General features: G+C 40.5%; 1 protein-coding gene across 1 annotated transcript in view; it reads right to left on the minus strand.

Moving 5' to 3' along the window:
- DOK7 (docking protein 7) overlaps nucleotides 1–14,894 on the minus strand; it is a 108,049-nt gene that overhangs the window by 46,636 nt on the left and 46,519 nt on the right. The window contains exons 6-7 of the mRNA XM_073343207.1: nucleotides 14,189–14,296; nucleotides 11,205–12,079 (exon numbers count right to left, since the gene is read on the minus strand). Of these exons, the coding sequence (XP_073199308.1) occupies nucleotides 11,205–12,079; nucleotides 14,189–14,296 (983 nt within the window). The remainder of the gene's footprint in view (nucleotides 1–11,204; nucleotides 12,080–14,188; nucleotides 14,297–14,894) is intronic.

The raw sequence follows: 14,894 nt of genomic DNA on the forward strand, positions 1-14,894 counted from the left end.
TCTAGTCCCACTCTCAAACCGCTAGGTCCTTTCTCTCTCACACTTCCTGTGTTTTCTTTCTAGAATACGGAGGGAACAGACTCCATGTTGTCCAACTTTACCATCATAATTTGCTGCGCAAGATGTGCCTGAAAAGTGAGAATGGCTAGTTTTATGGCATTGCATTGAAGAAAATTCATGTCTTCGTATCTCTCCTAATCACGCTACATGCTCTGTGCTGACCTCTGCAAGGAGCAAACAGCCAAGCTGTTGAAATTTGTTGCTATTACTCTGGATGGGAGAAGGTAGAAGCAGCAGTGGATTGAGTCCTTACTCACTCTGCTGTGTAGAGTCTGAAGAATCACTTGAAGCTTTTCCCAAGATGCCTTCCATACAGTTCCAGTATTCCAATGGGAACATTTGTAGCAATGTGCAGAATGATCCAAGAACCATTTTTTGCAGGAAAAAAAAACTTTAATCATGTTAGTCTTAGAGCCTGCATGGCAGATGCCTGTTGATTTTCCATCCACACTAGAATGACTGATGGTTTTCTGAAACTGCCCTCATCCTATTCTGAACATATAACTCCTAGATATATTTTCTGAGTTGATATCAACTGGCACTCTGTAAAGTTGATGACAAAAATCATACTTCTATAATGCATCTACTGGCCACTCTGTAGCTATGTCTGTCACCTTCTTGAGAGCTAGCTCTGAAAAGCATATAGTCCATATAAAGATATAGGTGTGCTCCTGGATTAATAGACTTCCTAGATCAGCATGGTCAAAGTCATCATTGCAAACTTGTCCATATTGTCAACTTTAAGTGATTACATGGAAAAGGTTTTTGGTAAAAGACTCTAGGTTCATTCAGTATCCATTTTCTCTCACCTTCAGGTCCTATCTGTCCATAGTGGATTATTGCCAAGCCTCCAGACATTTCATGCATATCACTCATATCCTACTGTCATTTACAGAGTCCTTTTCTGACTCATGCAGTTACTTTGGCACTGCTGGCTAATAAATAATAATTCTTACATACCTTCTTTTAATCACAAGATCTTTGCAAATATGGCTTAAATGAGCTTCACAAGAGCCTTGTGAGGTAGGTGAACATTATACCCATTTTTCAGATGGACAAACCAAGGAAAAGAGACGTTCTTAAATTACTTGTTTATGGCCATAGAGCAACTCAAAGGTACATCTGGCTAAGGAACTAAGGAATCCTAATCCCAGCCTTCTGCTTTAATAACTAGGGCACAATGCATGCCTCTGGGTTCTGCCAGAATTTGTCATCCCTAGAACAGCCCATATTCCACAGTATATCCTTCTCATAAGAGGAGTCTCTTCTATTATCTTTTCTTTGACTGAATGGGTAAAAGGAATACTTTCTTCTGCCGTGTGATGCTGGAGTGGTGATTCTTCTTTCTGTATCTTAAAAGAAGGAAGGTATAGGATGTTGTTCTTTTTGGCAAATTCCGCCACTTCATTGTATAGTGTTCCAACTGATAATTCTTCTAGTGAGGAACGGGTTTGATTCAGAAGAAAAATGCTTTCTTTTCCTTTTTCCTGTCTTAGCCATAGTCCCAGTGTTCTGATTGTACTCTTTACCATCAATTCAGAAGACAACCATTTTTCCTGATTCTCTGTCAAGATTCCTCCTCCGTCTCCTCTAAAACAGCTAATTCTTTCTCTCTCCAGAGAAGCTCTTGCTCCCAGATGAGAAAGAGGAGGGTAGTCAGCTCTTGTAATTTTTGCTCTTATATATCGTATATCGTTCAGCTTCTTTTTCTTTCACAAGTACAAGTGGTTTTTCTCATTTACTCATTCTGACTGGGTAAAATGGATCAATATCCAAACTATCAATATCCTATTCAGCTTATCGACAGACAAATGCTTTGGCAAAAGTGTCTGCTTAGGCCATGTGGATAAATAATGATGAGCTGTCCACCCAGCACTCTAAGCAATTATTTCACTACAGGGAATTAATATACTAAAATCATCCTCAGTTGTTATCATTCTTGAGGTGTTTGATACCATTTCACTTACCAGTTCTCTTATGCCAGCCAGTTCCTTTCCAAATGTAGATCTTTGGGCAATCTAGTATGGGCCTGATCCTCAGAGGTGCTGAGCTCCTATAGTTCTTATTTATAATAACCACTTTGGATTAAGATCTCTACTCTGATGAAAAGTGCGATGGGGTCTTTCATGACAGATGGTCAGTTTATCTAATTTACATCTCATCTGAAAGATACAATAAACGGGCCCTAGTTATGCCAATGATGGTGATCAAATCAGGAACCTTCAGCACTTAATGCATGAGCCTCTACTCTCAAATTGAAGGAATAAGCCCACTCGCTGAAAGCAGCAGCAGACACAAAAAACTTCTTATATACACCAGCCATTAGAGGGAAACAAAAATCCTACCCCCCATCCCCCTTCCCACACACACAGTGTGGGTTAAAATAGCACCTCCAGTATCATGGTTGTGGTACTGACTCAGGGAAGTGCCATCCATTTATGTCACCAACATAATTTCCTACAGCATCTGTGTGTTCTTTGAATGTCTCCCATCCAAGATGGGACCCTTTTAGTAGGGCTCCAAACCAGTGTCTCAGTCTCCCTGTGCTTTTCTAGAGAAACCTTTGGTCAACCATTAAAATTGCAGGTGCTCCGCATCTCTCAAAGACTACAGGGAACCTCACCAAAACATTTTCTAACAACTCATGTGGAAGCTGGGCCTCATCTTGCTTGTTGGGGAATTGGGAGCCACGTATTATAGTATTCGCAGGGAAGACCTCCAAGGAGCACTAATAAGGTCCTGTAGGAAATGATGCTGATGATACAAGTAGAAGACTCTCTTTCTCTTTGAGTCAGTAATAAACCAATAGAGCTAGGGAACCCTGTATCACTGGAAGGACTGTCTGTGGAATGAGATATAAAAAGGTCATCATCACTTGCCATTAAGGATCCCATGGCACTTTTTATAAGAGTAAGGATGTTAACCCTGGGGTCTTGTCCAAATTCCAGCTCCAATTATTGCATTCTGGCCACCTATTTTACAGAATATCTCCCTAACAGCTTCATTTGGGAAAGTATTCTTCCCTTCCAGGCTTAGACTGGTATACTGCTGCTGTATGCCGTTTTCAGTTGATGCAAACTGCTTCAGAAGTGGCTGCAATTCAGTGGTGAGTGAAGTGATCCTCAGATTCCTTCTCTGTTTCAGGGGGATGTTATGAGGTAATTATTTAAGGTGCCCTGAGTTCATGCAAAGGATAATTGCTATTGTCACTGCCTCTGTAGAAGCTTTGTTGCCTAAGGCTACATACGCAGTACCACTTACGTCAGTATAAGTTATGTCGCTCAAGGGTCTGAATCAGCCACGCCCCGGAGCAACACGAGTTACAATGACCTAAGTGCAAGTGTGGACAGCACTAGGTCGGTGGGAGAGCTTCTCCTGCTGACATAGCTACCGCCGCTTGCGGGGCCTGGAATAGGTAAGTCAATGGAAGAGCTCTCTCCCATCAGCTTAGAGCTTCTGCACTCGAAGCACTAGAGTGGTGCAGCTGCATGCTCTGTAGTGTAGCCGTAGCCATAGCCAATAAACTGATGCAGGTGAAACGCCATGCTGGGATACCCTTGCTCATCTTCCACCATGAGTAGCCACATTTAAGTCAATGGGAAGCAAAGTACTACTCATTGTGAGTATCACAGTCTGGCCCTAACTAAGAGCACCAAATGAGATGTAATTGAAGAGAATACTATTAATAGAAATGGATAGAAATAGCCTGAAAACTGTTCTGATTTTATGCCAAATGCCAATGGCATCAAAGTCCATTCTCATAGTGAGTCAGTCAAATGTAATAGATCCCCAGACATACCTCTTCTTTGCGCAATTAAATATCATTTATTGTTGGGCTGTTATTTATTTGTATATGAGTGTGACAGTCTCTCCTTTTATAATTAGGTTACAACATGTTGCACAATAATCAGTGGGTTGGTTTTTTTTATTTGGAACTTTTGGATTTGTCTGTGTTATCAGGTATTTTAAAGCATTTGGGCTTGAAGGCTTCTTCACTGCAGCTCTGTGAAAGAAATGGTATCAAGTCAAGTTTGGCCCAATGCATTAAAGTGTTTCTAACAGAAAAAGAAACTACGTAAGACAAAGCCCACAATTTATTATGGGCCTTGTTCACTCCCATTGAAGTCAATGTCAAATCGGTCATTGATTTCAGTGGTGCAGCATCAGCGCCTATTTGTAAATGAAAAATGAGAGCAGATAAGTGGGAACACTCAGGAACTGCCTACAGCTCTGATCATGGAAGAAGAAGAGGAAGGTGTGGAGCTTTAAAAATTGAACAGTCTTTCCAGGCAGTTTAGAATTGCCCTGGAGTTTTAAAGGTAAAAGTAGTAGAATATTTTTGTTGAGGTTCAATGGAGATGTTCAAAGATGGAAAAAAGGGTTATAAAGAGTGTTGTCTGATGGTTAGACCCGGGAAATGGGAGACAGAGCTGCTTTGCTGCTGTCTCGCTGATCTGATCTAGTCAGGTCCTCTCTGTGTCTGTTTCAATATCTTTAAAATGGGTTAATTTTTTTAAGCACTTAAACTCCTCAAATGAAAAGAAAAAGTATAGAAATGCAAAGCATTCATAGCAGTATTAATCAGCAGGTGATTTACATATAGAAATAACTTCTCAGAATTGTTAAGCCTCAGAACACACTGATTTACACGCAAGGGACAGTAAGACTTTTTTTTTTAGTAGAGATTTTCTAGTACTAGCTGACTGAAAGGCAAAAAAATCTGTTTAGAACAAAGCTTACCTATCGTCATTTAGAAGAAAATGTGTATATGTGCTGATAAGAATTAAAAGTATCATATTTGTTATGTGAGCTGAGTTACACAAACCTCTGAACAAACAGAGTTTAAATATTGATAAGTGTATTTGCCAATGACATGTCTTCCTATGTTGTCCTTTATATTTGGAAATTAGAAGAGACCAAAGACATTACAAGGCACAAATGAACAGTTCTGTCTTACGTGAGATGGGAGTGTGATGACACTAGTAGAAAAATGGATGTGTATACTGATACTGTACATTATAAACAGATGTGGAAGGATTAGATTTATCAGTAAACACCGATTTCACCGTAAAAACCAATGATTAAAAATATTTCCATTGATAATAATCAAAATTTACAGATAGGCAAAGTAAGAAAAATGTTGCTTAAGAACTTATTTGAGTTTCATTTAAGATATTTACTGTGTATATATTTTGACATGTGATGTTGACAATTTGTGTTTTGAAGGTTATAAAGACTTAACTTTCTGAATCTCAGTCTACTGTCATTAAATAATTATCTGATCCCCCCATTATTTCCCACAACTCTGAAAATGTAAATAGATAAATATTGAAAAAATGCTTAAAATTTTGCACAACTGTAAACATTAAAATGGAGAATAAAAAATGCTTAAACATAATCAATATTAATCATCAACATTATTTTTAAAAAATCTAGCTTTGCCAGCCTAATTATAAAGCACCTCTATGATTTCTTTAGCATCTTTTTTTTTTTTCCCACTAATGAAAACTTCAGTGTTAAAACAAAAAAACTGAAAAACTTCCCTTTACAGATGTAACAATGAAATTGTCTGTGGCCATCCCATTACACAAGGTTACATCCTACAGACATTCTTCTTTCACACCCATTTTATAGGCTTTTATCCCCAATGACATAGGATTCAGGAGGCCTGGGTTCAAGCCTCTTCTCTATCACAAGCTTCCTGTGTGACACTGGGTAAGTTATTTAGGACTAGATCCACAAAGGGACTTGGGCACTGCAATGTCAAACTTTTAGGTGCCTGATGCTCAGTGAAATCCTCAGCCAGGCACCCAGGTTCACTTTACAGTGCATGGACAGAGTTAGATGCCTCAGAATGGGATTCACAACAGCCAGCAAGCTGAGCAAGGTAACTACTTAAGCTAGCCAGTAGGAAATGCCAAGGAGAGGAGTGGGTAGGCACTTAAGTCCAGGCCTGAGGGAGGTGCCTGACTCTGCTCAGTCACAGCCTGTGAACCCACCCCTGGATCCACCTAAGGGCCTAAGACAGGCTAGCTCTTTCTCACAAAAAATCAGAGATACCCACCCATTGTTATCACCAATAGCCCACCAGATAGGGGCACTCACCTGGGATGTAGGAGATGTGTTTTCAAATCTCTGCTCTGCCTGATCTGAACCAGGAACTTGAAACTGGGTCTCCTATATCCCAGGTGAGTGCTCCAACCACCATGCTAGAGAGTCAGACTCTCCCTTTTGCTCTCTGGCCCAATGAATATTTAACTATTTACAAATTTCCAACAGGAGAGACTGAGAGCGCTCCACCCCAGAATACCCCAAAGCCTGGGAGTTAGGTGTTGCACCATCAACGTGCCATTTGTGAAGCTAGCCCTCTGTGCCCCAGCTCCCCATCTGTAAAATGGGATAACACCCATTTCCCTGCCTCACAGGGGTGTTGTGCAGAAGGTTGTGAGGCATTCAGATACTATGGTAATGGGAGCTATACAAGTACCATAGATGGATGAATTCAGTAGAGTCATTCCTGATTTGTACCATTGTAAGTGAATTGGGACCCTCATCTCCACAGAGGTAGTGGTATTCCAGATGATCAAGCAATCAAACTGGCTGAATATATGCTGGTATTTCATAACAGACCCATAGAAAAACAATGCTTTTTATTTTTATGCTGACTGAGTCACAACAAGTTAACTAGCAAAACCTTAGTCCAATCCTATACTCTTCATGCACAAAAAAACTCCCATTGAAATCAATGGTTTCAGAGTAACAGCCGTGTTAGTCTGTATTCGCAAAAAGAAAAGGAGTACTTGTGGCACCTTAGAGACTAACCAATCTATTTGAGCATAAGCTTTCGTGAGCTACAGCTCACTTCATCGGATGCATACCGTGGAAACTGCAGCAGACTTTATATACACACAGAGATCATGAAACAATACCTCTCCCACCCCACTGTCCTGCTGGTAATAGCTTATCTAAAGTGATCATCAAGTTGGGCCATTTCCAGCACAAATCCAGGTTTTCTCACCCTCCACCACCCCCACACACAAACTCACTCTCCTGCTGGTAATAGCCCATCCAAAGTGACAACTCTCTACACAATGTGCATGATAATCAAGGTGGGCCATTTCCTGCACAAATCCAGGTTCTCTCACCCCCTCACCCCCCTCCAAAAACACACACACACAAACTCACTATCCTGCTGGTAATAGCTCATCCAAAGTGACCACTCTCCCTACAATGTGCATGATAATCAAGGTGGGCCATTTCCAGCACAAATCCAGGTTTTCTCACCCCCACCTTCACTGATGTTGGTACACAAACTGAGTTTGTGTGTGTGTGTGTGTGTGTGTGTGTGTCCCCGGGAAAAGGTGGGGGGGGGTGAGAAAGCCTGGATTTGTGCTGGACATGGCCCACCTTGATTACCATGCACATTGTAGGGAGAGTGGTCACTTTGGATGAGCTATTACCAGCAGGATAGTGAGTTTGTGTGTGTGTTTTTTGGAGGGGGGTGAGGGGGTGAGAGAACCTGGATTTGTGCAGGAAATGGCCCACCTTGATTATCATGCACAATGTGTAGAGAGTTGTCACTTTGGATGGGCTATTACCAGCAGGAGAGTGAGTTTGTGTGTGTAGGGGGGTGGAGGGTGAGAAAACCTGGATTTGTGCTGGAAATGGCCCAACTTGATGATCACTTTAGATAAGCTATTACCAGCAGGACAGTGGGGTGGGAGGAGGTATTGTTTCATGATCTCTGTGTGTATATAAAGTCTGCTGCAGTTTCCACGGTATGCATCCGATGAAGTGAGCTGTAGCTCACGAAAGCTCATGCGCAAATAAATTGGTTAGTCTCTAAGGTGCCACAAGTACTCCTTTTGTTTTTATTGAAATCAATGAGAGTTTGGGGTAAGCCAGGAATATAAGATCGGGGCCACCATTTCCACAGTTAGGCACATTTCTTGCTACCTTCACTGATGTTGGTACACCACAAGGAAGTCAATAAAAACAGCCATATTCATTTCATATCCATTCAAAATGCAAGGGGATGACAGTTGGGGCAGGGAAAACCGTATCTGCCAGATGGAAAAGGACAAAATCAGTTGGAAAAGACAGTTTTATTTCCAGGCTTCTATGAAATTTTACAAACAATGGAGGAGTTTAAAAAAACCCAACACCAACACTCTATAAAAATCTTGACGTTATTTCCTAAACTATGGCATCAAATGAAGTTACAGAAAAAAAAATTTTGTACAGTGAAGTGCTATTCCCCATTCTAATAGTGACTAGGTAGTCGGAAACGGAATGAACATGGCCCAGTAATAAATCTATAAACCTTAATAAAAACAATCCAAGATTCTGAGCCTAAAATATGCCTGATGTATATACTATACAAGGATCTCAGCTAAAATATTTATCTGCATAACTGAAAATACCTATATGAAAATACAGTGGCAAAGGCACACACAATGCAGTTTATAATGAAGGGAATCTTGCGCACACTGGGGCAATGTACCACAGAATACAAAAGAGCTTGGACATTTACTTCCTAATCTTAAACCTCAGCTGCTAATATATTTCTAGTTCCTTTATGTTTTATTTCAATGTACAATAGATTTGCTCAGTGGTTATATTCTTCACCTTGAGTGAAACAGGAAAGCGTTACTGCCATATTTTCCGTCTGAGCATGGAAGATTCCCAGTTTACAAGCCAAATGTTGATGTCCTGCATTCTGGTCATCATCCTTCCAGTCACTAGTGGAGTGGATGAGCCTTCTCGATTTTGCTCCTTAACTAGCTACTGGAGTCACTCTTGATTAGAAAAGGCAAATATTACCCTCCACATCCAGCATTCTCCATCTTCTATCCCAGACCCATTTCAGTCCCTTGATACACAGCTCTCTGACACACAGGTGTCTACACCCCTGCACCATAACCCCAAATCTGGCCTCCCTTACTGGTTCTGTTGCCAGAGGACACCGCACACCTGTACTTGCTCCAGTCTTGACATTTTTACTCCCTTCTTTCTTGGTCAAATTACCATTGAAATAAACTTTTGCCTGAGTAAGGACTACAAGATTTGCAAAAGTTCACTAACAAGGATGAACATGAAAAACTGCTGCTGTACTTCATTACTGTTATGGACTATACTGTTCTCTCCATCTCATTTACTTAGACTAAATATCAGGAATTTAAAAACATCAACACAATTTAATTAAGAGTTTATCTGAAATTGCAAAAGCATGCAAAACATTGGCCCAATAAAGGCTTTCTGAACATCTTCAAATAGATGTGGAGAACTGATGTCAAGTAATCCATGATTCAATTCAGCTTGCTCCTAGTGGTATCCCAAATGTATCCTATTCACAGCATGTAGAATAGGAAATATTTAATTACAGAATATGGGTTTGTGCCTGCACCATTTTACATGTAAAGAAGGCACGGACAGGGTCCAGTAGTCGTTTCTAAAATAACTAATCTTGCTATAATGGTTTTGATTACTTTTAACAAAAACACAATTGTTATTTGTACAATTCAGTAAAGCATATTTTCAGAGTTCTTTAAGATGGGCAGGGAAGAAAAGCAAAAGTATTTATCCTGTACTAAAACAAGTTCAAGGGAGGGCAGCATTTCTCATGTCACTGTTTATTTTCTAGATTACCATCCATTCTGCATAAGACCTTTTCCAACATTTCCCTACTGTTAGAATGGCTGAAAGTACAGTGGCCTCACAGTTTTCCTCCTACATGATGTCTGGTCTAATGCATTTAGAATCAATCGTCCAGTCAGGGAGCGGACTGGAAAAGGGGGGAGTAGTGACTTCAGTCCTTTACAGTTTTGAAGACGTAGCGTGCCAATACCATCCTCTAGTGCCCAGAGACTTTAAAACAGACTGCACTACCAGCACATAGAGCGCTGCAGGACAAGAAAAGGCCAACAGCCCAACAAGCTGATTAACTTCTTCTGAATTTGAAAACCTGTTCTCTCCCACATACTCATTTAAAATTATACACTTAAATTACCTTATTTAACAACTGTTTCTCTAAGTGAGATAATTTTGCCTGATTTCTCAGTTTATACTTCAGTTCCTAATTTTTTACATTCTCTCTCTCTCTCTTTCCCAGGTTTTCTGTGCCTCACCAACATGAACACAGCTTTATCTAGTTCCAGTTTAGCAACCACAATAAAAACACCACAAAAAAATCTTCTAAAAAACCGGTACAAGGAAATATTTTCTTCACATAATGCATTAATAGCACGTGGAACTCATTACCAAGATATCACTGAGGCCAAGAATTTAATAGGATTCAAAAAGGGATTAGACATTTATATGGATAACAAGAATATCCAGAATCATAATAGTAAATATTTTAAAATAAACAAAAGTGTAGGAAAGTATGCAAACCCTCATGCTTCAGTTCTTAAGTCAGCCTCTAACTATTGATGGTTAGGAAGAACTTTTCCTGAGAGCTGGCTCTCCCATAACCAGCTACTTCTGGGTTTCTTGCACCTTCTCTGAAGCATCTGACACAGGCCACTCTTAGTGTCATGATACAGATGGACCACTAGTCTGTTCCAATATAGTAGCTCTTATGTTCTCCTTCACCAGTCAGAAGCGCCACCATTCTGGCTTCCCCATGCACACAAGGTGCTCACATACTACAGTCATGAGCACAAACCAACTATCTGTCAAAATAAATATGCATTTTTAAAAAATGGCTATCCTAGCATATCATCCATCCTTTTCAGCCTCCCTTCACTCTACTCAAGGAATACCAACAGCAAGACATCCTCATTTGTACTAAATTAATTATCACGGGACAAACTCAACCCTCCGATGTGCCTGTGACATTTCTACTGAAGTCAATGGGAGTCACTCATGTGTATCCAAGGAAAGAATCTGGTCCACTGAAAGACAATGCTTGATGGTCTATATGTTTCAATGTTTTCCTGTTCCAGACATGGTTTTTAAGGAGGGGAGAGGTTGCCATCTACTGAATCTTTCAACATACCCATAAAACAGCACAAATGTCATTATCCCAAAAAGAAATAGGCTGCAATTCACAACTATTCTTACATCCTTACATCATTTAAATTAATGGTGTTAAATATGGTACTTAAGTCTTTGTTAGCATCTGCTCAGTATTAGGTATTTACCTTTAGTCCACCACAGATCGGACAAGCTGAAAAGAGAGCTCTTGCCATCCCAGGGTGGGGGCTATATATTTCACAGGGGTCAGCTGGGACTCCACTAGGTGGTGCCAGCTCACTACTTTTGGAGTCTAACACCTGTCCTTGTGGTTTTACATCTGACCACCTCGAAACAAAATCCACATATGTCTCATCACTTGAGTCTTTGGTGCTTTCTGGGAGTAAGGATGCATGCCTCCCCCTGTCTTGGCTCTGCTCAGGTGCCATCCGTGTTTCCGAGTGTGGTACCAGCACCTTAGGGTCACTAATGCCTTGAGGTGCTGGGTCCTGGTCCTTTGGTTGGGTGGAATCCGCACTCTTGTGTTGTACATCTATAGCAGCTGCCTGTAATAAACTCCTGGGTGTGTCATAAATATGTCTGACAGGGCTAGGAACCTGATATTCTGAGCCCAAGCTCCTCTGGGGTTCACTGTGCAGGCAAGTACATAAATTCTGATCTGAAGGAAGGTTCAATGGCAGGCTAAGCAATGATCCAAACTCATCACCATGGCAAATATCCAGACTCCCAGCATAGGAAGAGAAACTTCCAGAGTAAGAAGAGTGACTACCAGTAGCTATCCCACTGTCAGAAGAACTCTGACGACCTATTTCCTGTAGCTGTCTAGACCGAAGAGGCTTAGGAGGTGGTTTGGTGGTGCCACGTGCCCCTTCTGCAAGCGTTTTTTCTTCCCCAAAATGAATGCCCTTTGCAGGTACCAGTCCATGACTCTCTTGAGAGGTGCTGGCCGAAGACTGTTCAGGCCAAATTGTTAACCTACTCCCAACACTAGCGTCCGAGTGGCTGGTATCTGAAGACGAACTTGACAGGCTTCTATCATCTCCTGAAATAAAAGAAACTAGATCAACCCATGTTCAAAATATAATTAAACTAAAAGCAAGGAAAGGACAAATAAGCAGAGAGGACCATGGAATTCTATCTGTCTCAGGGGAGGGCTGGTTCTGCCATATTAACAGAGTGCATCTTACAATTTGTACCCCTGGAAAAAGATTCAAGAACAACTTGGTGCCCTTAGTGTAAATGTATTGTATCTCTGAAAATATATCACATTCTATGCTAAAATTGAAGATTATGTGCCTGAATCTCCTCTCTGGTGTAGACCAGGAATAGCTGAAGTGAAGCCAATTACATAACACTGGGGTAAAATATACATCAGCATATATTCTACTCCAGTGTTATTTCACTGGCTTCAGTTCAGCTATTCCTAACCTACACCAGAGAGGAGAAGTAGGCCAAATGACCTCAAAATATCTGAGGATGTTCCAAAATATAAACTTTTAATTCTAAATTGCCACGAGCTGTATATTAGATTTCAACATTTGTATTTGATTTGAAGCTGTTGAATGAGTTTCTGTTTCATAGAAATCCCTGAAATGTAGAGCAAGAAGGGACCTCAAGAGGTCATCTAGTCCATCACCCAAGCCAAGGCTGGTTTGATGCTTTTTATCTCTTACCAATGAATTTTAATTGAACAATTGCAAAGTCAACATTTTTAAAGGCATCAGATATAAAAATCAATTGTTCAGCTCGAGATTATCTTTTAGCTGATAGACCCGAAACTAAACTCTACCACGTTCCAAAGAAAAACAAAACTATACATCACGTGAGCAGATGAAAATGTAACCGATATGGCTATGATGACAGTTTTGTATTCATAATATATACACATATCCCGCCATGATACATTTATGCATGGATTGAAAAACTATTTTTCCCCACTAGTAGCTGTAGCAAGAGTATTTGCACAGAAGGTCATACATACCTGAAGCACTCACTGGAAGTGGAAAACTAAGAAAAGGCTATGAATTGTCATGGTAAGGACAGCCAGGCATTTTCATCCCATTTTAGGTATTATGGTATAGAAAGTGATTTTCTGCCCTTTTACTTAAGAATGGAAATTAATGGGTAGACAATGGGTCATTTTGTTAGTATTAATTTTAGACTTGGTGGAACAGATTCTTAGCTGGTGTAAATAGGTATACCTCTGCTGAAATCATTGGTGCTGTGTCCATTTGCATCACTCAATGCTCTGAGCATGAATCAAATTCTATTCTCAGTTACAATGGTAACCTCATTGGACTCTGTGGTGTCACTTTGGATTTGCACGGATGCAAAGGAAATCAAAATATAGCCCCCTAAATCTAACCTTTTTTTCCCCACTATGTTCATTGACTCTTGACTGTTGTTTTTCATGTTCTTTGGCTCCAGATGGGAAGATCTAGTTTTATTACCAGAAGGTATATAATAAGTAAAAATCAGAACAATAAATCCAGAGCATAGCACAAGAAATACACCCTGGAATGTGTGAATCTATTTACAAAGAAGATTTTTACTGAGGACAAAGCAAGTTATAATGGTTATTGGCTTTTAAAAATATTTGGAAGTAAATGTATATTTAGAAACACTAAGCACCAAATTATGCCTCCACATGTAAATGTCTTTAAGACTGACATGCATACACGCGCCCAAAGACACAGAAAAAGGAAGGGTTTAACGTCAAAGGACAGGAAACCAAGGTTCTGTTCCTCACCATGCCAGAGATTTGCTGTGTGACTTATGCAAGTCACTTCATGCCATAGGCCTTAATTCAGCAAGGTACTTAATCACATATCTGACTTCAACGAGACTGCTCACTTCAATGTGACTACTCACATGCTTAAAGTTATGCACATGCTTACGTACCTTCCTGACTTGGGGCTCTGGAGCCTGATCCAAAACCCACTGAAGACAACAGAAATAGTCCCACGGACTTCAGTGGACTTTTGATCATGCCCTTAAAGCAAAGGGAGCTAAGAGAGTGACCTTGTCCAATACATTTGGAAGACTCAATATTTTAAAAAGCTATGGTTTTCTTATGTCAAAAGCCTCAAGAAAAAGACCGTTGAAATAAAATCCAGACTTGTATCATAGCTTGATCGTAGGCACTTCTTACCTCCACTGCCCTGGCGACTTGAATGGGATAGTAGGCTCAGACGCTTTTCTAATTGCAAAGCTTCGTGGGCCACTCTCTCCTCCATGTAGGCTGGATTTGCGCTTGGATCTTTAAGAAAGGAACAAATGGGTAAGTTTTTGAAAAAGTCAGTGAAACTACTGAGAGAAAAACAACAAAATGTTATACTGCATCTTCTACTGTAGGGCTTTAGCAAACCTTGTCATGTGTTTGCATAGGCTACCTTCCTAAGTAACATCTCACTGACAAACTTTTTATCTTGTTATTTCCCCTCTCCAAAAGGTCATAGGATATGGGACAAGTGACCTTTAGGCCTGACCTGGAGAGGCACTGAGCAATCAGTGGGAGTTCTGAGTGCCCAGTACCTTTCAGGATCTAACCTAAAGTCAGCAAAAGTAGTAACTAGGGGACTGATCCTGAAAGGTACTGCACTGGAATCAAGGGCAGTTGAGTGCCCAGATGAGAACCTAGATCTGGGGGATTAAGAAGAGAGTATGTGACCTTTAAAATTAAGGGTGAAATCCTGGCCTCACTGAAGTCAATGGGAGTTTTGCCATTAACTTCAGTGGGGGCTGGGTTTTCACTCTGAGAGTTTCTGGTGTGGATTTATAAACTAATTCAAAGACAGTAATATTTTTGCTACCATGCAAGTTAGAATAATAGAAATAGGAGGTTGGAAGGGACTTCA

The sequence above is a fragment of the Lepidochelys kempii genome, chromosome 4 (assembly GCF_965140285.1).
Source record: "Lepidochelys kempii isolate rLepKem1 chromosome 4, rLepKem1.hap1, whole genome shotgun sequence".
Classification (NCBI taxonomy): domain Eukaryota; kingdom Metazoa; phylum Chordata; order Testudines; family Cheloniidae; genus Lepidochelys; species Lepidochelys kempii.